The sequence below is a fragment of the Phacochoerus africanus genome, chromosome 7 (genome assembly GCF_016906955.1).
Source record: "Phacochoerus africanus isolate WHEZ1 chromosome 7, ROS_Pafr_v1, whole genome shotgun sequence".
NCBI classification, from domain to species: domain Eukaryota; kingdom Metazoa; phylum Chordata; class Mammalia; order Artiodactyla; family Suidae; genus Phacochoerus; species Phacochoerus africanus.
The window spans coordinates 72,569,555-72,595,695 of NC_062550.1; the positions used below are offsets into that span (position 1 = coordinate 72,569,555).

General features: G+C 52.3%; 2 protein-coding genes across 2 annotated transcripts in view; one reads left to right on the top strand and one right to left on the bottom strand.

The window, feature by feature from the left end:
- ADIPOR2 (adiponectin receptor 2) overlaps positions 1-15,523 on the top strand; it is a 51,488-nt gene extending 35,965 nt beyond the window's left edge. Inside the window, exons 3-8 of the mRNA XM_047787901.1 lie at positions 741-860; positions 5,953-6,124; positions 8,772-8,958; positions 9,129-9,316; positions 11,232-11,425; positions 13,074-15,523. Of these exons, the coding sequence (XP_047643857.1) occupies positions 741-860; positions 5,953-6,124; positions 8,772-8,958; positions 9,129-9,316; positions 11,232-11,425; positions 13,074-13,202 (990 nt within the window). The 3' untranslated portion in view covers positions 13,203-15,523. The remainder of the gene's footprint in view (positions 1-740; positions 861-5,952; positions 6,125-8,771; positions 8,959-9,128; positions 9,317-11,231; positions 11,426-13,073) is intronic.
- Positions 15,482-26,141, bottom strand: part of CACNA2D4 (calcium voltage-gated channel auxiliary subunit alpha2delta 4) — a 99,908-nt gene continuing 89,248 nt past the window's right edge. Inside the window, exons 27-38 of the mRNA XM_047785773.1 lie at positions 24,608-24,669; positions 23,777-23,821; positions 23,564-23,626; positions 22,478-22,548; positions 22,012-22,087; positions 21,649-21,701; positions 20,236-20,291; positions 19,786-19,806; positions 18,926-19,043; positions 17,847-17,959; positions 17,524-17,606; positions 15,482-17,183 (exon numbers count right to left, since the gene is read on the bottom strand). Of these exons, the coding sequence (XP_047641729.1) occupies positions 17,079-17,183; positions 17,524-17,606; positions 17,847-17,959; positions 18,926-19,043; positions 19,786-19,806; positions 20,236-20,291; positions 21,649-21,701; positions 22,012-22,087; positions 22,478-22,548; positions 23,564-23,626; positions 23,777-23,821; positions 24,608-24,669 (866 nt within the window). The 3' untranslated portion in view covers positions 15,482-17,078. The remainder of the gene's footprint in view (positions 17,184-17,523; positions 17,607-17,846; positions 17,960-18,925; positions 19,044-19,785; positions 19,807-20,235; positions 20,292-21,648; positions 21,702-22,011; positions 22,088-22,477; positions 22,549-23,563; positions 23,627-23,776; positions 23,822-24,607; positions 24,670-26,141) is intronic.

Here is a 26,141-nt window from a genome sequence, read left to right on the forward strand (position 1 = left end):
ACCAGTCTACACCAGAGCCACAGCAACACGGGATCCGAGCCGCGTCTGTAACCCACACCACAGCTCACGGCAACGCCGGATCCTTAACCCACTGAGCAAGGCCAGGGATCGAACCTGCAACCTCATGGTTCCTAGTTGGATTCGTTAACCACTGCGCCATGATGGGAACTCCTCCCTAATGTTCTTTATATGTTTAATGGGGATAAGAATATTAACCTAATAAGGTGGCTGTCAGGATTAAGTTAGATGGCCTTTTGTTTGTGCTTGGTGTATTTTAAGAATTTAGTAAGTCTTAGGAGTTCCTGTTGTGGTGTGACCTACATCACAGCTCATGGCAACGCTGGGTCCTTAACCCACTGAGTGAGGCCAGGGATCGAACCTGCATCCTCATGGATAATAGTTGGGTTCCGGTTCTGCTGAACTGCAATGGGAACTCCAATGAATGTAATTCTTAAAGCATTCAGGCTACTCCTGGAATTTGCTACTGAAACAAACATAGGAATGCTGTTGTCATAATTCATCTATCTTTCTGAGAAGCGTCAGGCAACTCTTGGTCATTTCTAGAATTCATAATTCTATAATAAACCTACCTTACTTCCTATATTGTTACTTGTCTGAGGCCTTGTTTTGACCTTAAGAGAATTTCACTGTAATTCTTCAAGGGAGATGTGTCATTTGCATCCTTTGGCTCCTTGTCTTAGTCTTTGACTGCCCTTGACTGTTCTGTGGTTGCCTTGCAGAGCTTGGAGGAGCCTGAGTGTGACAATGAGGCGTCTCAGGAAGACGAGGGATTTATGGGCATGTCTCCCCTCTTACAAGCCCACCATGCAATGGAAAGAATGGAAGAGTTCGTTTGTAAGGTAAGGTGGCCTGGCTTGTCATTTCCATGCGGTATGTTTAGCTCTTCCCAAGGAGAATGGAGCGCCGTGGCCTTGGGTGTACTTTGTGGATGGTGTGCAGCACAGTAGGGCAGAAGCGTGTTAAGAATGTAACTCTGGTCAAGGCCCAAGACACTGGTTTGTCTATAGCAGCGTAAGGTTGTGGTAAGGCTACAGTACCAGCCGGGAAATGGCCTTCCTGATAGTAGGTTAACAGAGTGGATGTCAGAAGACAGACAGAATGAAAGACAAGACAAATGAAACAAATTTGGAGGTGTCTGATGATGCCTAGAGATCTGAAAATGTCGTTTCCAAGTCCCTTGAATCTGCTGTACTGTGACAGCAGACGTGCTGCTCTTAGGGACTGTGGGCAGTCAGGCTCCTTTTCAGATAGGAATTGCCCAGTTTTCATGCACATCTGGTATTTTCAGTGTAGCTGGTCTCTTTCCTGATTCATTAGGGCCCATGTGGGGATTTTTTCCTCTAGAATGGTGACTGGAATTAGGTTGCTTGCTTAGAGAAAATGGTGAGGGACACTGGTTCAGGTAAAGCACCTTGATTCATCTGATCCCATAGGAACCCTGGCAGGTAGAAGCTAAAGTCAACACAAGTCAGTGTGTGTGTGTGTAAATTTATTTATTAAACATTTCTGAAGAATTATTGATCATTTAGAGAAAACATTTTTCTGACATTTAGCTTTTTTTTTTTTTGTCTTTTTGTCTTTGTTGTTGTTGTTGTTGTTGCTATTTCTTGGGCCGCTCCTGCGGCATATGGAGGTTCCCAGGCTAGGGGTTGAATTGGAGCTGTAGCCACCGGCCTATGCCAGAGCCACAGCAACGCGGGATCCGAGCCGCGTCTGCAGCCTACACCACAGCTCACGGCAATGCCGGATCGTTAACCCACTGAGCAAGGGCAGGGATTGAACCCGCAACCTCGTGGTTCCTAGTCGGATTCGTTAACCACTGCGCCACGACGGGAACTCCGACATTTAGCTTTTAAGTGGGTTTTATGAAACCAAGACTTTTAATGCATGTAGTCAGTCTCTGAGCCTGAAAACTAAATTTAGGCTCTCCTACATTTACCATGATGCTAGAAATAATTGGGACTGGTTGATTTGGAGTACTGTGTTTTGGGTCCGAGCCAAGAGGAGAGCATCTAATTTGAGTATAGGCACCCCTTCCAAGACAAAAGGATGGATGGGGAGTGGTGGTGGAGGGGCTGAACATTTATGGGTCTGCTTTTAGAGCCCAGGTTTTTTTTTTGCTTTTTAGGGCCGCGTTTGTGGCATATGGAAGTTCCCAGGCTAGGGGTCAAATAGGAGCTGCAGCTGCCAGCCTACACCACAGCCATAGCAACGCAGGATCCAAGCTGCCTCTGCAGTCTACACCACAGCTCATGGCAACGTTGGATCCCTGACCCACTGAGCGAGGCCAGGGATCAAACCCGTATCCTCATGGATACTAGTCGTACTCATTTGTGCTGAGCCACAGCAGAAACTCCCTAAAGCCCAGGATGTTTTAGTCAGTGTTTGAAAATGGTGAAGAAAAAGCCAGGCAGAACAATAGGCCCATTCTAGTAACCACTGTCTCAAGAGAATGTGCACAAAGGAATTTAAAAGATATGCTTTTTCAAAAAGCAGGTTTGGTGTTAAATCTCTCAAAGTTGAATATTTAGTGTCAGCCACTAGGAATTTTTCTATTTACGGGTCAGTGGGGTCCTGTTGCCTGACTTTTTGTTCTCCTTTCTAAACTCAGAATAAAGAATGAAGCAAATAAAACTTTCCAGGTTAACAGCTAGTGGGTGAATGAATAGGGCATTTATTTGTTTACTATAGACTGCGTGCGGTTTTCTGAAGAAAAACCGCACAGAAATTATTACGATTCCCTTATCACCCACAGCAGCTTATCTGTGAGCAAAGGAGAGAGGCTTCCTGGGTTGTTCCACCCACTTCGGCCTGAGCTGCCCACCCTGATAGCCCTCAGAGATTAGTGACATAGGTCTCTATTTCTTGGGTTGGAAGCAAGTCAACAGTTTACTTTTTATTTTTTTCTTTTTTGGCCATACCCATGTCATAGAAATTCCTGGGCCAGGGATTGAATCCGAGCCACAGCTGCAGCTTACGCCATAGCTGCAACAACACTGGATCCTTAATTCACTGTGCCAGACTGGGGTTCGAACCCGTGCCTCCACAGAGACAACACGATCCTTAACTTGCTGTGCCACAGTGGGAACTCTGTATGCTGACAGTTTAAAATGAAGTTACTAGAGTTTAAAATGAAGTTACTGGAGTTTAAAATGCAGTTACTGGAGTTTCTGTTGTGGCTCAGCTGGTTAAGAACCCGACTAGTATTCCTGAAGATGCAGCTTTAATCCCTGGCCTCACTCAGTGGGTTAAGGATCTGGCATTCCCCTACCCAGAGCTCAGTTGTGGTGTAGACCGACACACCACTGTGGCTGTGAGTGTGGTGTAGGCTGGCAGCTGCAGCTCCGATTCTATCTCTAGCCTGGGAACTTCCATATGCTGCAGGTGCAGCCCTAAAAAGACACACACACAAAAAAGTTACTTGTCGGAGTTCCTGTCATGGCTCAGTGGTTAACGAATCCAACTAGGAACCATGAGGTTGTGGGTTCGATCCCTGGCCTTGTTCAGTGGGTTAAGGATTCGGCATTGCCGTGAGCTGTGGTGTAGGTTGCAGACATAGCTTGGAGCCCATGTGGCTGTGGCTGTGGCATAGGCTGGCGGCTACAGCTTCAATTTGACCCCTGGCCTGGGAACCTCCATATGCTGTGGGTGCGGCCCTAAAAAGACAAACAAACAAACAAGTTACTTGTCACCTTACTGGTGTACTTTCCATTTTGGAAAAGCTTTTCTTATAGGAATAAGGGAAGTGAAATAATTTAGACTTTTATAGAATGGCCAGATTTGATCTTGGTGTCTCTTTTTTTCCCAGGCTTCAGTTGCCATTTTGTCAGCATAGACAGGCCCATGTGGGAATGAGAGATGTTCTGTGGGTAGTTTTTGTTTTAATTATATTTTGTGCATTATAATTATATGGTCTAATACAAACCTAGTGGACCATTGCTAATTAGGCATTGTCCTTCAGGCTTATAAATAAGTGACTAAGCTGTGACCTTGGAGAGGAGAGAGAATACCTATTTGGGTTGGCACTTGGCTGCACTGCAGGGTGAGCCTACGGGGCCAGTGTCTGAACATGACACCACTCGCCGCAGTATGATCATGGAAGCACAGCTCCTCGCTCTGTCTTTAGACCCCTAGGATGTTTGCTTAGAGCCGATCGCTCTGTTCACTCTGACGTTGTATGCATATGCAACTAGTAAGAAATGTGACAGGTTTTTGGGCCTGTTTCAGCTACGATTACACATTAACACTTTCCATATGGTCACAGCCGAGCTGTTGGGGTGTTGTGAACTGCCTTGAGGGAGGTAAGGATTGATTTCTATCTTTGAAAATAAAACTTTCCCAAAGTGAAACATAGTAGTAGTGTCTTGTTAATCTCAACAATTACCCAAGTTCAAATTAGACTGAAAAATCAGTATCTTGGGGTGACTTTTTGTCTCCAGGAAGCCCTGCAGAGGAGCTTAAACAGCTTTTCCGTAAGTGGCGGCACAATTAGCAGTAGACATCCACGGTCTAGGCTAGTCCTTTGGTGTTACTGTATTTTCTTGTCCCTTGGGAACAAGCAGGGAGTGGCCGGATTGGCACAGGCCTCAGGCTTTGCGTTGAAGGGCGGGGGAGAGAGGGAGTAAGTGTTAAGAGGGCCACTCCTGTGCTTCTGTTGTTAGTCCCCACTCCCTTTGGAGTCCACAGAGGGGTCTCTAAAAATGTCCCTAAGGAAGGATACGAGAGAGTAATGACCAGGAGGTGTTATGGAGCCACAGGGTAGGCACAGTGGCTGGAGGTGTGTGGTCCAGCCGTGTCCCTGCACTCTTCCTCAGTTTAGCAGAGGCTTATGTGGTCCTGTCTCTCTCTCGGCCGAGAGACATTAAAAGGAGCCAAGCGGAGAGGATGATGGACTGGGGGAGGGGCTCCTGATCCCTTTCCTTTACAGTCTGGTGGGGGGGGTGACAACAAGGGGCAGGGCAGGAAGGCTGGTCATGAACTCTCAGGTGGTAGCCTGTGGGGCGGTCAGGGCTGCACACCCCTTTTGGGGCGGGAACTGGGGTTTGCCAAGTCATTTATTTATGGAGTGCTTTGGGTCATTTCCTTTGGTCCTCATAACCTCCTTCTGTCCTCATTTTATAAACGAGGAAACTGAGGCTTGAGGATTGTGTGTTAATTAAAGCTAATTAATTAAAGCTCATTCAACTAGTTAATGACAGATCCAAGATTTCCTGACTCCTGTGCTTTCTTTCCTGCATCATATTTGCTGTGGTAGGAGGAGAAAGAGCAAGCAGGAGGGAGAAATTTTAGCAAAAGGTACATGAGTGTGAGCCTGTGTTTTTTTTCCCCACACACAGGAGCATTAAGTATAAAATGTTCTTAGTGGAGTTCCCATTGTGGCTCAGTGGTAACAAACCCAACTAGTATCCATGAGGATATGGATTCAATTCCTGGCCTTGCTCAGTGGGTCAAGGATCTGAGGGTGCCACAAGCTGCAGTGTAGGTTGCAGATGCAGCTCGGATCTGGTGTTGCTGTGGCGTAGGCCGTCAGCTGCAGCTCTGATTCGACCCCTAGCCTGGGAACTTATATATGTTGCAGGTTCCGCCCTAAAAAGCAAGCAAGTAAATAATAAATAAATAAATAAGTAGTCTTAGTTAATATGGCATGGATTTTGCAGAGGTACAGTCTGGTGGAGGATGAGGGCTGGGTGCCTGCCTTTAGCCACTCTTGGGTGTTTTCTGTAAGTTTCATTTACTCGTCCCTTTCCTATGAACCCCCCCCTCCCCCACCATTGTAGAAAATGTTTTTCCTCGAGTTTTTAAAAAACTCAGAATCTAGGACATTATACCTCTTGAATGTTAGTTTTCTTATTAAAAGACAAGTGTGGTAAGAGATAGTTGTCAGTGTTGCTTAACTGACAGACTCAGAGGTACTGGGTGATACTCTTCCAGGTGTGGGAAGGTCGATGGCGAGTAATCCCTCACGATGTGCTGCCCGACTGGCTCAAGGATAACGACTTCCTTTTACATGGACACCGGCCCCCCATGCCCTCCTTCCGGGCCTGTTTTAAGAGCATTTTCAGAATACACACAGAGACGGGCAACATCTGGACACATCTCTTAGGTATGTAATGGTGGTGTGAGGGGATCACTCTCTCTCTCCCCCACCAAGGTATTGGAGGGTAAAGACAGAACAGAAAATGGGAAACATCGCGGCTCAGCGGAAATGACTCTGACTAGCATCCACGAGGACAAAGTTTCGATCCCTGGCCTTGCTCATGGGTTAAGGATCCGGTGTTGCCGTGAGCTGTGGTGTAGGTCGAAGATACGGCTTGTCTCCTCCGTGGCTGTGGCTGTCACTGTGGTGTAGGCTTGCAGCTACAACTCCGATTCAACTCCTAGCCGGGGAACCTCCATGTGTCACAGGTGTAGCCCTAAAAAGACAAAAAAAGAAAAAAAGAAACCAGAACTTAGAAAATGTATTTTGTACTTGCCATTTTTGTTTTCTGTATTTCTAACGATGTGATTTCTCACCGGTTGTAATTATCCTGGTTTACATAATGATTTCATTATAGCCGAGTTACATTTTTCTCTACTAGATTTTCAGACATGCCCTTAAACCAGGCCAAGGAAAAGGCACCATACAAAATGGAGTATAGTGTTTTAATGAGCACGGAGAGGAGGGTAGTTATGTAATAGAAGTAAGCTGATTTTTTGAAATTCATTACTTAGACTATTCGCCATTAAATTTCAGTTTGGCTTGAAGTAGAATGTGATCTATGATATTTTTTCCCATCATGACTGTATATTGAAGAAAGAGTACAGTGGGGGAGAGAACAGTCCTCAGCAAATGGTGTTAGGAAATGCTGGGCAACCAGTACGCAATTGACTAAAGTTGGACCTCTAACTCACACCATATAGAAAAATTAACTCCAGGTGGTTCAAAGACCGAAACAGAAGAGCTAAAGCTATGAACCCATTAGGAGAGACCATAGCTGTAAATCTTTATGACCTTGGATTAAATTTCTTAGAATTGACACCTAAACTGTGAGCAGCCAAAGAAAAATTAAATTGGACTTGATCAAATTAAAAATTTTGTATGTCAGGGGACATTATCAAGAAAGTAAAAAGATAACCCACAGAATGGGAGACAGTGTTTGCAAATCATGTGTCTGGTAAAGGTCTAGCAAAGAACTCTTACAGCTAAACAACGGAAAGATAATTCAGTTTTAAAAGTGGGGGAAGCATCAGAATAGACATACAAATGGCCAACGAACACCTGAAGAGATGCTCAATACTGTGACTCATTTGAGGAAGTGCAGTGAGATAGCACTTCACATGTACTAGAGTGGTTTTTACCAAGGAAGTGGAAAATAACAAGTCTGCCAGGGTAGGGGATATAAAACTCTGATGCCTTGCTGGTGGAATATAAAATGGTGCTGCCCTTACAGAAGATGGTTTGGCGCTTCCTCAGAAAGTTTAGAATTATCAGCAATTCTCATTCTAGGTATATACCCAAGAGAATTAAAAACATTCACACAAAAATGTGTACATGGATGTTTTTGGCAGCATTTTTCACAGTAATGCTCAAAAGTGTAAACAACCTGAACATTATGAGCCAATGGATAAATAAAATGTGGTATATCCATATAGTGGAATATTATATGGCCACAAAAAGGATGGACTGCAGATAATGGGCCACATCAGTGAGCCTTCAAAACATCGTGCTAAGTGGAAGGAGCCAACAGAGGCCAGTGGTTGTGTGGTCTATATACATGAAATACCCAGAATGGGGAAGCCAGCAGAGATAGGAAGTAGGCTAGGTTGTCTAGAGCTGTCTAGTGGGAATGGGAGATAGCTGAACAGGCATGGGACTTTCTTTGGGCTGATGAAAACATTCTGGGGTTGAATAGTGGTGGTGACCACACAGCCCTGTGAGTATACTACACAGTGTCTGCCCTTACCCCATTTGAGGGGCATTTCTATCCCTCATTGGATTTCCACTGTGTCTCCAGGTTCCAGGCTGCTGGTGTAGTCAGTGTGGTGCATGTCCGATAGAGAATCATGTCAAGTTGATTGATGACCTCTTATTCAAGGGTAGCTCCTTTATTAAGTGGATCAAACAGAATCACTTAGTTATGTTTAACTTCTTAATTTATGTGCCTGTCTTGTGTTAAGTGGCCTTTCCCTAAGCAATAAGAACATGGGATCTTCCTGTGAAGAACAGTTTAAAAATTGGTTATGCAATGGCCCAAATAGGCATTTCATTGTCTTTAACTCTTGAATCTTCTGGACCAACTGGTGAGGACCAGAGAATCATAATGTTTCCTGACAGCTGTGGATGGAGGAAAACTGTATTTCCAGGCAGAGTGGTATATCAACATTCATTGCAAAAGAAATTGCAAAATGGGCCTTTGAAACCTGGGCTGTAGCATGTATGCCAAAGACTGTGTAAATCAAATTTTACACTGGGTCTAGAGATAGAAGTGGGCTTCTTTGGTTTTCTAAAAATAGCATTGTCTTTTTTTTGTTTTGTTTTGTTTTTTTTGATTATGCTCTTAGATAAATAGGTTATTCTTTGTACTTGGTTTGTGAAGCTAAGGAATATGTGATACCACAGTGTTTGGGGTAGACCAAAAGTTTGGATAAGGTTCAGTTATTTGGGAAAATTTTCTCATGGAACTTTGCATTGTGAAGGATTGAAAACATAGTATATAGCACTGTGCCTTCAAAAGGATAACCCTTTCTCTCTTCCCATACTCTTTTCCTAGGTTGTGTGTTCTTCTTGTGCCTGGGGATCTTTTATATGTTTCGCCCAAACATCTCCTTTGTGGCCCCCTTGCAGGAGAAAGTGGTTTTTGGATTATTCTTCTTGGGGGCCATTCTCTGCCTTTCTTTTTCGTGGCTGTTCCACACAGTCTACTGCCATTCGGAAGGGGTCTCCCGGCTCTTCTCTAAGTAAGTACCTGTAAAGGCCATATTTTGGTTGGTGACTTAAGAGTCGGTGGGTCAGGAAAGTACTTCCAGCAGAATTGGCAGAATCCTTGATACCATCTGCTGGGAACTTTGATTGGAACCTGTAGCAGGCAGTAATTTTTAACAGGAAATGGATTTTTTTGCTTTTCTAGACTAGATTACTCCGGGATTGCTCTTCTGATCATGGGAAGTTTTGTTCCTTGGCTTTATTATTCTTTCTACTGTAACCCGCAACCTTGCTTCATCTACTTGATTGTCATCTGTGTGCTGGGCATCGCAGCCATCATCGTCTCCCAATGGGACATGTTTGCCACCCCTCAGTATCGGGGAGTAAGAGCAGGTAAGAGCGTGAGGAGGTGCTGTCCTGGACACTCATTCACGGGCCAGAAGCCATGTGTTTCCCTGGAGGAGGGACGGGCCTTGGCCTGCACTGCCCTGTGTTCTTTCTCTGCATTCCCTCACTCCTCCAGTCGGTAACTGTTTGAATCTGCCTTTTGGACCTCAGGGAAGGTCCAGGAGGCTGAAACCTTTTCTCTACAAACAAGAAATGGGGGACGTGGTACGGCTTTCCTGCCTGGGAGGGACCCCACAGGGTCCTACTACAGGTGTCAGTCCCCTTTCTGTTTGATGGCCCTCAATCTTGAGGCGAACAGGTCTTGGATGGGAAAATTACTCTGTAGACAGAGGCTCCATCGTACACGCTGCAGGGGAGCTAGGTCTTACCAGCTGTGCTCAGCCGGGGTTCAGTCTGCGGGGCATGTGACCTGGGAATGTCTGCTGATTGGAGCAAGTGGAGCTGCAAGGGCTGCTCTGTACTCATCAGAACCATGTTCCTGAGCCTTTGGCTTTGACCACTAGCAGCCTTTGCTTAGCCTGGGGAGGAAAAGAGCAGTGAGAGAACAGGACTGCGGAAGCTTTCTCTCAGGAGAAGGGGAGGTGGGAAAGGTAGTCACCGCTTCGGCTCTCTTGTTCGTGTGTCTGTGAGGCAGCACTGCCTCTGCTCTGCCCTCCTGGACACCTCTCTCATTCCTAAGTGTGCAAGGGGTACGGTTGCACGGTAGTGCTTATTGTAACGTCCAAAGCAAGAAAAGACTCTGTGTCTTTTGAAGAAGCCTACCAAGTGACAGTTTGTTTTGCAAGGGTCATTATTAACTGTGTGTCAAAATGCGGGAGCAGTTACTGGCTGCTGTGAGGCCTTCCTGTGTGCTTTGTTGATGCAGATTTCAAAATAGTTTTAGATCCAAGTTACCTTTAAACCTTTTTGATCATGACATTTTCTATTATAACCTTAAAAACATGTATATAATACATAAATTCACTGTATAAATTATAAAACTTGGAAAAACTGATACTTAACTCTCCACCTGACAGTCTGATTTTTTTTTTTTTTTTTTGCTTTTTAGGGCTGCACCCTGGGCATATGGAGGTTCCCAGGCTAGGGGTTGGATCGGAGCTGCAGCTGCCGGCCTACACCACAGCCATAGCAACGCAGGATCCGAGTTGCATCTGTGACACTGGATTCTTAATCCAGTGAGTGAGGCCAGGGATTGAGCCTGCATCCTCATGGATGCTAGTCAGGTTCACTTCCACTGAGTCACGATGGAAACTCCTTGATATTTTTTTTAGTCTAGTTCATTTAAAAAGTTGCTGATCCGATTCAGTTTATCTTGTAATCTAGGTCATATCCAGAAGTTTGAAAGCCTCTGCTGTAGCTGACTTTGATGGCAGTCTGGCTGTGGTGGAGCCAGGCTGATAGATTTCTGTACCTGACTGGTACCTTGGGGCCTGGGCTGTCCAGGGCACCTCTCTCATCGCTTCTCCCACCCTCCACCCTGGGACTTTCTGTTGCTTCAATGGAAAGATAAATGTGTAAAACTGCTCTCTACCCTAATCTGTGTCTTTAAAGAAGCAGCATTTAGCACTGCTTTAAGCCAACGCCCCGAGTTGTCTGTTCCTGGAACACTGAGCACCCTAATTCCAAGCCCCTGGAGACGGCTGACTTGTTAAGATGAGCCTTTGTCAGCAGGAGGCTCTTTGCGATTGTAAATAGACTCTTGTCTAGAACTTGGCTGTGCTGTCTTGCGTGGCAGAACCCCAGAGAGAGCTTGAAGAGCCCTTTTTCCTTTCAAACAAGAGGCTAATGTTGCGTCCTGCTTAGGAATATTCAGCTTACAGAATCACAGGTACTGCGATTGCCCAAGTTGTTCTTCCTTGTTTCTCTTCTGCATTTTTACTGTTCTTTTCTTGACCCCTAGGAGTGTTTTTGGGCCTGGGCCTGAGTGGAATCATTCCTACCCTGCACTATGTCATCTCAGAGGGGTTCCTGAAAGCTGCCACCATAGGGCAGATTGGCTGGTTGATGCTCATGGCCAGCCTCTACATCACGGGCGCTGCCCTCTATGCTGCTCGCATCCCTGAACGCTTCTTTCCCGGCAAGTGTGACATCTGGGTAAGTGTGGTCACGGGCTTAGTGTGTATCCGTCCATCTGTTGGTGGGTTGTTGGCAGACTGGGAAGTGAAATAGTTGAAAAAGTTTTAGACACAAAATCTAGAGATCTGTATTCTAGCCCTCAGCTTTCCCTTCTTAGCTGTGTCTCTTTGGGCAATAAGTGCAATAATAACTAACATTTATTGGCGCCTGGCACAGTACTGAGGGAGTACTTTACATGGATGGTCTCTTTAAATACATTGGCCTTGTAAAGTGTAGCAGCTGTTATCAGTGTTCTTATTTCACAGATACGGAAATGAGGCTCAGGGAGATTAGGTAACTACTTATCCAGCATCCCTGGCTATTAAGTGGCAGGCGTGGAATTTCTGTCTGCTGCTGTGCACTATCCCGCAAGTCTTCTTTGTCTGGTTTCCTGGTGTATGGGAGGAGGGTGACAGGCCAGATTTTTACTGAGGTCCTTTTGATACCAAAATTCAGCGACTTGTAACAAGAGACTGGTATCTGTGTTTGGTAGGAAGAGGAGATGGGATAACTAGAGTTGTTAAGAGAGGGGGAAAGGAAGTACAGGGCCCAGGAGACAGAACATCTTGTAACTAAAGATGGCCTGAGATATTTTCAACAGTACAGTGGTGGTTGATAGGGAATCTGGCCTTCCAGAATTCTGTTCCTCAGCCAGTTACTGATTATATAGACCAAGCTGATCTTCTAGTCTCTTCAGAGATTTAGTTTAGCTACTCTTTAAAAAGAGAGAGAAAATCCTAATTCAAGTCATCTTTTGAAGTTCAGATGATCAGATATATCTTTCTGAGATCACCTCATCATAGTTTTGACGTTGATAATGGAGAAATTTTACCACCCTCCCCCCTTTTCTGCAAATGAATCCCCATTGCTTTTATAGGAAGCATCTCTTTACTTCTAAAATCAGTGTCTGCCCCTTGATAATTAGTTTTGCCATTGTACCTTTTCATTTGGAGACTAAAATGAGAGAACAGTGTTTTTTTGTTATATTGTTGTTTTGGCTGCGCCTGTGGCATGTGGAAGTTCCTGGGTGAGAATAGTGTGATTCTGCAAGTGATATTTGGTGCACTGAGCAAATACCATATCCCCTTTTAAGGTGTGTACTAGCCTAGTCCTCAACAGAACAGGTTAAATCAGACCTGTCACATGCTTGTAGAAGCTTCTGGCTTGAGAAGGAAGTAAAAGGGCTTGTATTCCTAGTCTTTTGAAGTCACATCTCATACATGTAATTTTGGCATCTTTGAGCCGAAGTCTGGCTGACTGATGGTTGACTGTGCCCCATCCTGGAAGTCCCTCCGTTTTCCTAGAGCAGCTTTTAAATGACCAGAGCCCTAGTGCTTGAGCCCATGAATACCGAGGAAAACACCCCTGAGTCTGCCCCAAGTCCGCCAAATCCTCCAGTGTCAAGTGTGTACGTGAGCTTAGGGCCGCAGCTTGACTTCTGTGGGCACAGCTGGCCTCCGCCTCAGCAGAAAGTGATACGCTTAATGGATCTTCCCTGAGCTTCAGTGCCTCCAACTCGAGTTCTGTCACGTCCATCCATCTCCACACTCCCTGCTCAGCATACACGATCTTAAAATCTTCAGCCAACTTTTAATAATGTCGTCTCCCCCGCCCCGCTGCTCTCCAGTTTCACTCTCATCAGCTGTTTCACATCTTCGTGGTGGCTGGCGCTTTCGTTCACTTCCACGGCGTCTCGAACCTCCAGGAGTTTCGCTTCATGATCGGCGGAGGCTGCAGTGAAGAGGAGGCACTGTGACACCTGCCAGGAGCCGGGACTATGACCCCGACCGGGGCCTGCGGCACCTGCAGGCCTCCCTCGCTGGCCCTCGATGCCAGGACCAGAGGAGCCCCAAACGCGGCAGCCTCAGGGGCCTTGTGACGCCCCAGGGCTCCATGCGGTCCATGACTGGGAAGAGAAAACAAATAAATCACACCTCAAAGGGTGGGGAAGAGGAAAGACGCCCGAACCCTGACTTGTTCTTGGCGCTGCTGGCTGAGGGCTCCATGAGACCCCAGGCAAACTGGCTTCTGATCCGTATCCTGCTCATTTGTAGACGTGGGGACAGTGTAGTTGGAGGTTCCTTCTCCCTTCCTCTCCTTCAAACAATAATACAGACCAATTTCGGTGAACATTTATATTCTATTAAGGGGTGAGAGTGTACTTTTAGATGCTCTTTTGGGAGAACAAAGAAATTAATGTAAATAAGATTTCTAACTTACTGTTTAAATACAAATTTATATAAATGTTTAAAACATAGGGTAGGGGAGGGAGGGAGAATTTTTGTATAGAACGAAACATGCAAGTACCACACACTGTTTCAATTTTGCACAAGTGACTAGGATGATCAGGTGACAGCCCCAGAATGTATAATGCCTTGTGCACCCAGGTGCCTTCGGAAGGCTGGCACACCTTGGGCCCTGGTGGGGCAGAGCGTCCAGCCCAGCAATCACATGGCCACTCTTACGCCTGAGTGCCCTTGTGGCCCCGAGGTGGAAGGACGTGCATGTATGTTCCCGGTGGAAATAGCACGTGAAAGGCTATCAGGATGTGTTAGATCAAGGCTCTAGTGACGGTGTTGTTTGCGAGACTGACTTGTCTACTCTTGACAGTGGCCCTTTCTAAGGAGCAGAGCCATCTACTTGGCAGAGGGGTTGGAGAGGGGAGACTCTTAGCATCAGACCTCATTCCTTCCTGGCATCCCCTTCAGCTTACTGGTTGCAAGGGGGACAGTTCTCTGTATTTTTGCTACGGAGCTCTGGAAATCCCTGTGCGTTTCGCTCTGTTAAAAGCACTGCCCTGAGGTAGCCTTCCTCCTGCTGGGAATGAAGATCGACCTTTCCCTGGCATCATAGTTCTTGGCGTGGAGCCAGCCACAAAAGAGGTTCTTTTGGGTCCAGGTGCCTCCTGACTCATTTCCATGGGCTTCCTTTGCATCAGGCAAGTTTCATCTGTGTTAACTGTCTTGGTAAACCTAGGTGACAGACGGAAACAAAGCCAGTGGAATGCTTACAAGGCATTGCTATTACCTACCCACCACGGAGTTACCAGCATTCCCAGGACCCCCTTTTTTAGGGATAGTGTGGTGGGAAGTTTTAAAAGGAAGTGTGGTATGTTATTGCCAGGGAGTCTGGTAGAATCCCTAAAGATGTCTTTGAAGGGATTCTTGGAGTGAAAAAAGGCTGCTTCTGTCCCAGAGGTGGCCCCTGTGGTGTCAGTGTGGAGTGTTTCCTTGGTTCTGTTTCTCCTTTCTCGTCCCCTCCCATCTCCAGCAAGTGGGAGCCAGGAAGGAAGAATCCACCGTGGACCTTGGGGAGAACTTGAGTGTTGTGGTTCTGAGCAAGGTCACTGCCCTGGGTCCTGGGTAGACCCAGTGAACGACTTAAGCTGCTGCCGTGCCCAGCAGGACAAGGAACAGTATTACTTCCCTGGGGCAGCCCACCCGGCTGGGCCATGGCCTCTGGAGGGAACATCCTCCATTTTATGGGAGCAGCAACACATATCAGAAGCCAGGCTTGCTCTGTGGTCATGCCCTGGGGACTCAGAGGGCCCGAGGCAGCCCTGTGCCACCAGTGGCAGTAGCAGTCTGGGCCCTTGTCGCCCCACACCCCAACGGAGCTGGCCTGGTTCAACATAGCACAAACCCTTAGGAGAAAAGGAATAAACGCCACCGACGCGCCCCCTGACCTCTGGGTCGGGGGGGCCCACTTCCGTGTATGTCTGCGCGCAGCCCGTTCCCCACCTCCGCGGTCTTACCAGCTCGCTGAGAACCCTCACAGGTTGGCGCCTGGATGCCTTACTCTCAGCAGTCAGGGGCTCGCTTGCTCTGCAGATTTTTAATTTCCTTTGGGCCCTGGGCTGGTTAGGACCTCTACAGCTTCATCCTCTCACCATTAAATAGTGGCCTTTTCAGTATTGTCCCCCTTCCCCTTTATAAATTGCTGAAGCCACAAAGCACACTTTGGGGATCATAGGTTGGGGTTCCAGAGAGGCATTTGTGTGGTGGTTCCCTTCCCCATGGGATTTCCCTACTTGCTGTGTTCTCAACTTCTAATAAAAAGAACCAAATGGAACATGAACTTTTCTTGGGGGTTTCTGTTTTTACACTGCCTTAACGCCGTAGCTTTTGGTACTTCTTGCTTAAAGCCGCAATTTAGACACTGAAGCTTAAAATTTTGGAAACTTCCCTTGAGTGCTGGAGCCCAGACTGAAAAAGCTCTCCAGGAACTGACTGTTCAAGTTAAGTAAGATCTTGTGGAATTATTCACAGTATTTTTTGGCCACCAGAGAGGTTTTCTATACTAAATAGACTAGCCTAGGACATTTAGGGGGTGTGTACTCAGAGGGCTACCAGTGTTTTGAAAGCTCTCTTGCACTTGGTCACGCAAAGGAAGAGGGATTTCAGGAATTTCTCCCCCAGTATCTTGTCATTGACTGAATGCCTTAGGTTTTTTTAACCTGTCTCTGAAATCAAGGTGACAGCACTTTAGCTTGAGCCAGGCTGCCACCTGCTGTCCTTTGGTGGTGGTAAAACCACCAAAGTAGAGAGAAGGACAGTGCTGACCTCTGAAGGCCAGACTCCAGAATGTTCTGTTAACCCAGGTGAGTAGCAAGCTTGGTTTATGAGAAACGGTCTTTGCTTCCCTTGGTTCTGAAAGGGAGCGCCAAGCCTTAGAACCCACTTCCTGCCACGCAGAGACCCAGACCCTGCTCTCCCTTCCCAGTGGACTCTGGAATGTCCCCCAGAGTTCCAGACCCCGGGACAGAGTCGGGTAGTCTCTTGCCTACCAGCAGCCAGAGAAAGATCACCTGCTGGTGGGACCTGGGCATCCTGGGGACCTGGACCATGTCAACCGTGAGGGACACTCTCCTGCACCTCTCTGCTTCGCTGCAGTGTTGGCTGCCACCTCCCCTGAATTTGCATCCTCTTCCGCCAAAGCAGCTTGTATCTCACCCTGTTGGCTCTTTCTTAGAAATGCAGACATTCTTTAATTAGAGCTTTGCAAGGCATTTTTAGAATTTTTTAAAAAACATCAACGGTTTGTGAACATCACATGCAGCCACGTTAATGTAAAGGACCCTGCCTTTCCTCTGTCTCTCCCCCTGTCTCTGTCTCACATACACATGCAGGTAGTTGACGTGCAGTGGGGAGACTGAGCAGCCCTGCCGTGCACTCACCCCCGGGGCGGCTGCATTTCTGGTGGGCGCATTCCTGCTCTCCTTTCTGCTGTTGGCCTCATTCTCCTCCTTTTTCTCAGTACCTCTAAGTCCTTGGATTCCACTGAAGACCACCTGGATTCCTGAGAAACAGCCGAGCCTCTCCAGAGTCTAGCTGGAAATAAATTCTGTCGTGGTCCCAGCCGAGTTCATGGACTCCCAAAGAGGGGGACGGACGGAAAGGAGGATGCACATTGGGACTTGGGTGGACAGTACCAGGCACCCTGCAAGGTTTTGGGGGAGCGATTTCTGGCTCCAACCAGCACTCTTGGGAGGCAGGGACCATCAGCCCAAGCTTGGGATGAGTGTTGAGCTGGGCGAGGACCCCACTGTAGAGCGCTGGAGCCCACATCCACTGCTAACGTGCCAGTGTCTCTGGAAGGATTGACTTGTCAAACAGGTCAGACTGGGCAGGGGTCACTGCAGCAGCCGGGGTGGCAGCACCCAGGCACACAGAGGTAGCAGGAGCAGGGGGTGTGAGGCTGAGGTGTCCGAGGTGCCACCACAGTCCTGGGCGTTCTCCTGTGAACCCAGAACATTCAAGGTGAGGTAACCGTCCCCAGCCAAGGCCGGGTGTGTGTGTGGGGGGGTGTCTCTGGGACTAATTGAGGCCAACGGCCCGGGGAAGGAGGGAAGTTCCAGCAAGTGGAGGAGACATGGCCTGGCCCCTTTGTTGGACCCCTCCATTCTGGGGAAAGGAGAGGCTGGTCCCTCGGCCCTCAGCCTTGGTCAGCCCTGAATGCACATGTGTGGTGAGTCCACTTGCCACGGAGGCGCCTGTGCAGCTGCATCTGTCAGCATCTGGAGGGGCCCAGGTTCAGGGTTTGGGGAAGAAGCCCCACCCCGACCCCCGAGCCCCCACCTCTGGATGGAAGGCATGGCAGGTGTCTGGTCGCCGGCGCAGCTTCTGGGAGCGCATCCTGTCACACTTAACAGAGGCGTTATGTGCAGAGCTTGCCGTTAAGGTGGACACACCTGGTGATGGAGCTGATTCTGGAGATTCTGGAAGCTGAGTTCTGGGAGAATTGACCCCTTGGTGGGACCAGCTGCCCTGCAAGTCGCTTCCAGGGTCAGGAGGGGCCCGGAGAGGGTGGCCCCCACCTCTCAAAATCTGAGCCTCTCAGTGTCATGTCCTCCCCTCCTCCCACCTCCTTGACCCATCCATCCCGAGGATGGGGAGGATATATTTGACCTCCATGGCCTCTTGAAGGACTGGTGGGAAGATGCTGCAGTCACAGGTGGGGTCTGTCACCAGCAGGAGAAGGTTGCTCTTGGGAATCTGTTGCATCACAAATGTCCTGTAGCAGAGAGATCAGGGGGGTGGGGGTGCAGTCCTCCGTGGCAGCTTTACCCTGAGCCTTCTGGGATGTGGAGTTGGGACCAGCTCAGTCCAGGGGCAGCCCAGGCCTGTCCTGACTACCAGCTGGCCTCATGGCTTGTTTTTTACCCACAAGCCTTTGCAGCACTGCTCCTTTCCCAGCAGATTGTAGAAGTCGAGGAAGCTCAAACATTTGGGGGGGGGGGGCATTTTTGAGAATGAAAGGACTTGCTACTGATATATGCAGGGACAACAAGCATAAGTCAGGACCTCACAAAGCAAACGGGGATGTGTGGCCATCCTTGCCGGGAGCAGGTGTGGGGGCAGGCCGTGGGGTGCAGTACTCATGCTTGGCCACAAGGTGGCACCAAAGTCCTGCAAGCTGCCCGCGCAGGGTGTGGGTGTGGGGGCGGGGGTGGGGGGGGCACGGTCAATCACCAGGCCTGCTGCTTCAGGCGGCAGCCCCTGCTCAGCATTTCCTAATGGATGGATGGTCTGGGGTCTCAAGCCATCCCAGGAAGCGCCCAGGGAGTGGCACACTAGTCGAGAGGACAGCCTGGAGGAGGCTGTTGACCCCAGCTCAGGTCTAGGTCAGAACCTCCTGGCAGCAGGCGGCTCCAGGTCTGAGTGGGAGTCAGCAGGACAAAACTTTGGCCAGGCCTCCCGGGGCCAGGACCAGGCAGAGTCGGGGCAGGGTGGGGGGGGGGGCAGTGGCCTCCCCTCGGGAGCCAGGCACAGAGCCAGAGGAGCCTGGCATCCTGGTCATTCACGGGGTACATCCTTGTGCCTCTGGGGACAGGCTTCTGCAGCACGCTGACTCTCCTTCCCAGATCTGCCCTCACTGCCCCCCCTCCGCCCCCATACTGCGTGCCCCCAGCCTGGCCTGTGGGTCCCCTGCTGGGGAAGTGGGGACCCCTGCCCTCTCCCACCCGAGACGCCCCCGCACTTCTGGCAGGCTCCACACTCGATGATGCCGTTGGCCTCCTGGACAGCTGTCTGGTGCACGAACACGGGGTATGCGGTGTCGCAGGGCTGCAGCACATCCTGCTTCTTGTGCTTGTGGGCTGCGGGGACATGGAGAGGCTGTGGACTTGAGAGGGCCTTGGCCGCGCCCGCGGGGACTGGCATCGACATTCCAGGCAGTGTGGTCCCTACGTCCGCTGGCCACAAGACTCAGGACGTGTTGGGGGGAGGAGGAGGGAGAGCAGCTGTGTGTGACCCTCATGCTTGTGTGACCCTGGGGAAGCCACCTCTCCCTTCACTGTCAGCAGTGACATCCCGGTCTGAGAGGAGGGCAGAGGTCTGGGGCCGCAGGCCCTTCACCCTCTCACCCCCAGTCCCCGTGGACCGTCCCACCAGGTGCTCTGCAGACACACCTCCTGGATAGGCCTTGGGCTGCTCCCTGTCCTGGGCCACCTAGCTGGACAGGGGCCCAGCACCCAGCCTCCTAGGCTGTGTGGTCACTCGAGTTGGCTGAGGAATAACTCGGCAAGCACAGGGCAGAGGCCCTGGCAGCCGCCCTGGCAGACCGTGTCTACTCCAGGGGAGAAGAGCTGCTCATGTGCACAGGCCACACGGCCTTTGGGCTACACAAGCCTTTCCTCCCGGACAAGGTCTGGGCTCCATGCCCAACCCTCAGGAATGAGACTCTCCATTGGGAGGGGCCTTTGGACAAAGTCAGGGGAGTCAGGACAGAGACACCGGACACCTTTGGAGTCAGAGGTTCAGGAGGGAGGGGACCATCCGCCTGGGTGAGCTCCTGGGACAGCACCAAGCCCGCCCTGGGCTCCCCACTGTTCTACTTACAGTGATGGAAGACGGTCTTGGCTGCCCAGGACACACGGCCCCGCACAGGTCGTGGTGACGGCACACGGGGTGGACGATGAATGGCGCCACACAGAATGTTGTTGTCACGTGGGATGGATGATGTCACGTGGGGTAGACCAGTGGGGTGAGGGGAATGGTGTCACAGGGGGGAATGGCGTCACATAGGGTAACAGTCACACAGGATGAATTATGTCATACAGGGCAATGATGGTGTCACATGGGATGGATGATGTCACACAGAGCCTTTGTATCTGAGATAGTGGGACATCATACCGAAGTGGGGGCAAGGTGATGAGAAGGCCCACAGGAGGGACCTGAGCAGTGGGCTCTCCAGAGTCCCCTTCCCCCATCCTCCCCCCAGAGGTGAGCTTGCTCAAGGCAGCTGGAATGTCACTGCCCCTCTGGGCGCCTGCAGCCCAGCACACTCACCCTCGGCCCTGTTGTCCGCATGCCAAGATCCCCAGGCGCTCCACTCCAGCAGGAGCCTGCTGGACAGAACCCATCTCAGGCCTGCCCCTCACCATGGACATGGCTGGACACGCTCGTTCTTGCTGGGCAGTGTTGTGCAGGGAGGGGGCAGGAGGGTGCAAAGAGGGGGGTGAAGGCAGGGGTAGGCAGGGTGCAGGGAGAGGGAGGGGGGTGCATGGGGGGGTACAGAGAAAGGGGGTGGGGGGTAGGGAGGAGGATGGGGGGGCAGTGGGTTGTGGGGAGGGGGCCCAGCGTGGGTGAGAAACAGGCAGGGGAGCAGGGAGTGGCGGCAGGTGGCAGGGAGTGGGGAGGGGGAGAGAGAGAGAGGGGCGGGGGAGAGTGGGGAGAGAGGGCAGAGAGGGGAGGGGGGATGAGGGAGAGGGGAGGGGGGAGAGGGGAGGGGAGGGGGGAGAGGGGAGGGGAGGGGGGATGAGGGGAGGGGAGGGGGGGGAGAGGGGAGAGGGGAGGGGAGGGGGAGAGGAGAGGGGCGGGGGGAGAGGAGGGGGAGAGGAGAGGGGAGGGGAGAGCGGGGCTGCGCAGGGAGGGGGAGGGGAGGGCAGGGCAGAGGGGGGAGGCAGGGCAGAGCTGGGAGGGGAGGGCAGGGCAGAGAGGGGCGGGGAGGGCAGAGAGGGGAGAGGGAGGGGAGGGCAGAGAGGGGAGAGGGAGGGGAGGGCGGAGAGGGGAGAGGGAGGGGAGGGGCGGAGAGGGGGAGAGGGAGGGGAGGGCGGAGAGGGGAGAGGGAGGGGAGGGCGGAGAGGGAGAGGGAGAGGAGGGGAGGGCGGAGAGGGGAGAGGGAGGGGAGGGCAGAGAGGGGAGAGGGAGGGGAGGGCAGAGAGGGGAGAGGGAGGGGAGGGGAGGGGAAAGCAGAGGGGAGGGGAGGGGAAAGCAGAGAGGGGAGGGGAGGAGAAAGCAGAGAGGGGAGGGGAGGGGAAAGCAGAAAGGGGAGGGGAGGGGAGGGGAGGGGAGGGAGGGGAGGGGAGGGGAGGGGAGGGGAGGGGAGGGGAGGGGAGGGGAGGGGAGGGGAACTCCCAGAGAAGGTTTGCAGAGGAGCAGGAGAGGCTCCCAGAGGGGTTTGCACAGGGACAGAGGTGCGGGGGTGCTCCCACGGGGGATTGGTGGAGGGGCAGGAGGGGCAGGGGGTGCTCCCACGGGGGATTGGCAAAGGCGCAGAGGGTCTGGGGGGGCAGAGGTTTCCATGGGGGGAGCAGGGGGACTGGGGGGGGCAAGAGCGGGGGGGGGCTTCTGGGGGGCGGTACAGGGTGTGTGCACAGGGAAGGGCATCTCATCCCAGGGCCCTTGCCACCCCCTCGGGTTGCTAGCTCTAAGGGCTCCCTCAGAAACCACCCCACATGAAGCCCCAGGCCCCTCACTCACAGCATGAGCTCGTTCACCAGCCACCTGGCAGCCGTCAGGAGGGCAGAGATGGGCTGGGAGGAGGGGACACAGTGTTGACCCCAGGTCCCGGGCTCCCAGCCCCAGCAGGGAAGCACCACAAGCTGCACTACTGGGAAATCCCTTCTGTCATCACACTGGGTGACATCTCTGGGGTCTCTGATGGTTTGTGAGGTTGGGAGCCTACTTCTTCTGCCAGAGCAATTGCCCTGAAGCCCCAGGTAGGACCTGGGGTGGGAGCCGGCTGTGTGCAGGGGGCAGTGGGAGGGGACTGAGAGTGGCCCTGGAGCTCTAATGAGAAAGGGACAGGCTTGAGACAGAGGGGACATCTGGGGTGACACTCACACTGGCCAGGGGCCGGGAGGCGCTGGGGTGGTGAGTGGGGGGCTTGCACATGGCCTGGTAGTCGTACATGGTCACTCTGAAATCAGAGGCAGGGCAGGGCAAGTCTAGGACCCACCCTCCCTAAACCACCCCCCCCCCCGCCATCCTCCCGGGGGCGGGGGGGGTTGCAGTTTTCCCTCCCCCAGATCTGCAAAGGGCATGATCAGGCAGATCAGAAAGTGACATTTCTGTGCTTAGACTACCATGATGAAGAGCAAAATGTGCTTTTCCCTCTAAGGATCACAAAATGGACCCCCCCACCTCGGCCATCCCCGGCTTCAGCAAGTCTGCTTTTGGAGTTCTTGGGAGCTGGCTCCCTCTGGGCTTTTGAGGTCAAGATCTGAGGTCCGCCTGGGCCTTTTAGCCTCCCATCACCCCCGCCCCCATGTGTATCGAGGTTTGCGGGGGCAGGGGGCGCCCCACTTACTGGCTGAACACTCCCATGCCGAGCAGCTGGGTCACGAGAGCACCATCCACCTCCCCCAGGAATCTTCCCATCTGTGAGGGGGGCGGTGCAGCGGGATGAGCTCCGGACCTCGCGTTGCCTCTTAGGTTCCCCTCCAGATGCCCTTCAGCACAGTCCACCTGACTAGCCCCAGGGGTGGCCCCGGTGCCTTTGAACTCTGAGTTGGTGTGACATCAGTCTAGGGGTTGCACCCAGGTGGGTTTTCAAAAAGGTACAGAGTTCTGTGTGACTCCCTTGCTGGGAGGCGAAACTTGATTTGTGGTGTGTTGTGTGCACGTGTGAGTGTCTGCATTACCAGACAGTGAGGTCCTGGGGGACAGGCGTCTGCCTCTCTGCTCCTCACGGCTGGGGTATCTGGCTCCCAGGAGCAGTGTGCGTGTTTGCGGAAGGGCCGTGGGAATGAGCAGACCCAGCGGGGTGGGGGAGCTGAGGCTCCCGCTGAGGCTCGTACTCCCCCAGCCTGTCCCCCACTCTGTCCTGAATCTAGGCTTCTTCATCAAGGGACCCCCCTGTCCAGACACCAGATTCCGAGATGGGAGCAGCTCCCAGACACTGGTCAAGTTACCACGTAGCCTCCAGCCAGGCCGCCCACCCTTCTTCGGGAGAGCGGCCCCACTTTAACTATGAAAGCATCAGGCCTCTCTCCCAGGCCCCTGGGAAAGGGCATGAGACAGACAGCAGCGCCCTGAAGCCTGGGCAGCGGTCCCCGACCTCATCACAGTCAGGGGCACGGGGGAGGGAGGGTTGGCCACCCCGGTTTCTGATCCCCTCAGTTTGGGGTGAGGCCTGAAAACTGGCATTTCTATCAAGCCTCCAGCTGCTGCTGCCGGTCCCCTTGCTGCACTTTGAGGCCCAGGGATGAAAGGGGGAGGGGAAGGAAAGGAGGAGGGAAGGGCCAGGCCTCTCTGGGCACCTGGATTCTGAGGGCTTGGGGTGCTGGCTTTGGTTTTCATCAGACCTCTTCCTCTAGTTGGGCCTGGGCTGGGATGGCTTCCGGCCTTTCTCTGGGCAGCGTGACCCCTCAGTTCCGCCTCCCAAGTACCTTACCTCCTGGGCCCTCTCCGAGATCAGGATGAACCCATTGCCGTCAATGACGAAGCAGTCCAGGTCCTGGGAAGACCCCCAGAAGGAGGTCAAGGCCAAACCCTGCCACTAACCCCCGTCCCTGCCCGCCCACCGCAGGGGGGGCTCCCTGTGTGGAGCCCAGGCTGCAGGGAGGGAGGGGCTGGCCCACCCTCTTCCCACTGGGGAGACGCTTACGCTGTCCTGGCAGCTCTCCAAGCATGGCCCCTCGGCAGCACCGCACTGCAGGGGAAAGAGGGGAATCATAAGTTGTGTATTCGTGTGGCGTGCACATGGGTGTGATGTGTGTACATGTGTGATGCACCAGTGTGGGGGACAGTGTCCACTGCACGCCTATGGTCTGTGCAGGTGTGTCATATACACGTTTAGTTTATGTGGTGTGTATACGGGGGGTGTGTGTTGTGGGTGCGCTTGTCTGTTGTACACATGGCTTGTGCATGGTGTGTAAGCACTGGGTGTGTGCATTTGGGGGGGGGGGGTCACGGGTCAGCGTCCTCTGAGGGAGCCAGGCCTGCGGCCTTGGCAGCAAGCAAGATCGGCTGTGTGGTGGGGGCTGGGCTGTTGCTCCTCTCCCCTCCCCTCTGGTGGGTGGTTCCTGGTGAGGACCTGGCAGTGCTTGGGGAGCCCTGGTGTTGGGGTGGCTGGTTCAGGGTGGCGGAGCTGCTAGAGGACAGTGAGGTGCAGTCCTTGGACTGTGGGGCCACAGGGGTGGGAAGGGAGGCCTGGAGGGCAGGGCTCTCAGTGTAGACATGGCCAAGGCTTGGGCCTTGGTAGGGGGACCACGGGGCTCACATTCCTCTACCTGGTGTGGCTGCAGAGAGAGAGAGAGATGCAGGCCAGTGGAGGGCTGGGTCTGGGCAGAGGGGGACCTGGGGCAAGGGCGCTAGGGACATGGGGAGGACGGAGGCAGAGAAGAAAAGGGTGTGGGAGCCCACCCACGGGAGCCCACCCACCCATCATGGTGGCAACGCTGGCGAGTCCTCACCCTGACCCGGCCCTCGTACCCACCTGCCGTGTGGCCGACCAGAATGTGCGCTGCAGGAACTCCACCCTCATCTGGACGCCCACCGCTGCCAGGAAGCGGGAGGACGGCCAGGCCACGTGCGAGTTTTGGGGAGGGGGTGGTGGGCGGGGAGAGACAGCCAGAGAAGATGTTAGATTCGAGCCAAAGGGAGGAGGCGCGCCCACGGGAAGCGGGGGGAGGTGAGAGGAGCTGGGGGATGGTGGCTCCTTCTCTCCACAGCCACAAACCAGAAGCGGCCCCCAGACGAGGCGAGGTCGGCGAGCCCATTGGCACAGGGGTCTCAGGGAGCTGGAGGCGAGGCCTCTGGGAAAGCCATGCTCCCCTTTCTGGCCCCGAGTGGGCACCCGCCTACTCTCCACCCAACACACCCCTTCCTGTGCACGTTCCGGGACCAGGTTACCAGGCGTGCGGGAGGCTCTGGGAAACCCAGCTGCTCTGCCCCGCCTGGAAAACCTTGCTCGGATGCCGCCACGCCTCGCTGGTCCCCAGCAGGCTTGGAGAAGGCCAGCCAGGGCTCAGATGCAAAGAGAAAGGGGGCCACAGAACCGAGAGAAAGGCAGGTTAAAGTGAGAGAAAAAGAGTAAAGAAACGAGGCCAGCTTCCCACTGTCTGGGACAATAATATCGAAAATGTGCTGGTACCAGGCACCCTGCGTCCGTGAGTATGCGTTCTCCGAACGGCAAACCTGCTCTGGTGCTGCTGGGACCTCCCAGCTGAGGCTGCTTCATCTAAATATAGAAGCCAGACCCACCCACCCACCTCGTGTCTCTAAGACACCTGACCTCTATCCTTGGAGCCTGATTTGAGCCCAGAGGGGAGGAGATGGGGGAGGGGCTGACCGGCCCGGTCAAGCTCCCCACCCGGGTTCTGGTTCCCTCATCTGCGAGGTGGGACTGGGTCGGGGTTCCCAGCCGTTATGCATGTTCGCCAGACATTCTACAGTCACCCCAATGGCCGTCATTGGAGAGGTTTTCCATCCCAATTTTCTGACTTCCTGAGACTCAGCTGGCTCTTCTTAGAGACTGGCGTCTCGGTCCCGCACAGATTTACTGCATGCTGCTGCTTTTTCATTATGGAATGATTCTAAAGAAATGTGATGAAGAGAGAGAAAGAGGGACTGACCAGGGAAGGGTCAAGAGGCCAGAGTTCTAGCCCTGGGTTAACCAGGCAGCGTGTGTCAAATGCTCAGCTGTAGAATGGGTCGTGATTACATTTAGCCTAGAAAGGCAGATGGAACCTAAGATTGTTGAGGCAAAGATGAGCTCAAGTGGGAGATTTTTCTAAACCAGAGCTGTGGTTCTCAAACTTCAGCCTGCACCAGAATCATCTGGAAGTTTGTTGAAACCCCATCCCCAGAGTTTCTCACTCCATAGGCCTGGGGTGGGGCCTGAAGATTTGATTTCTAAAGTGCTCCCAGCGGGTGCTGATGTATTGGGAAGCACTGCTGTCAGGTATTAGTGCCTGATGGAACTCCTGAGATGGGGCTGTTCTAGACCTGCTCTCTCCCACACAGGAGTC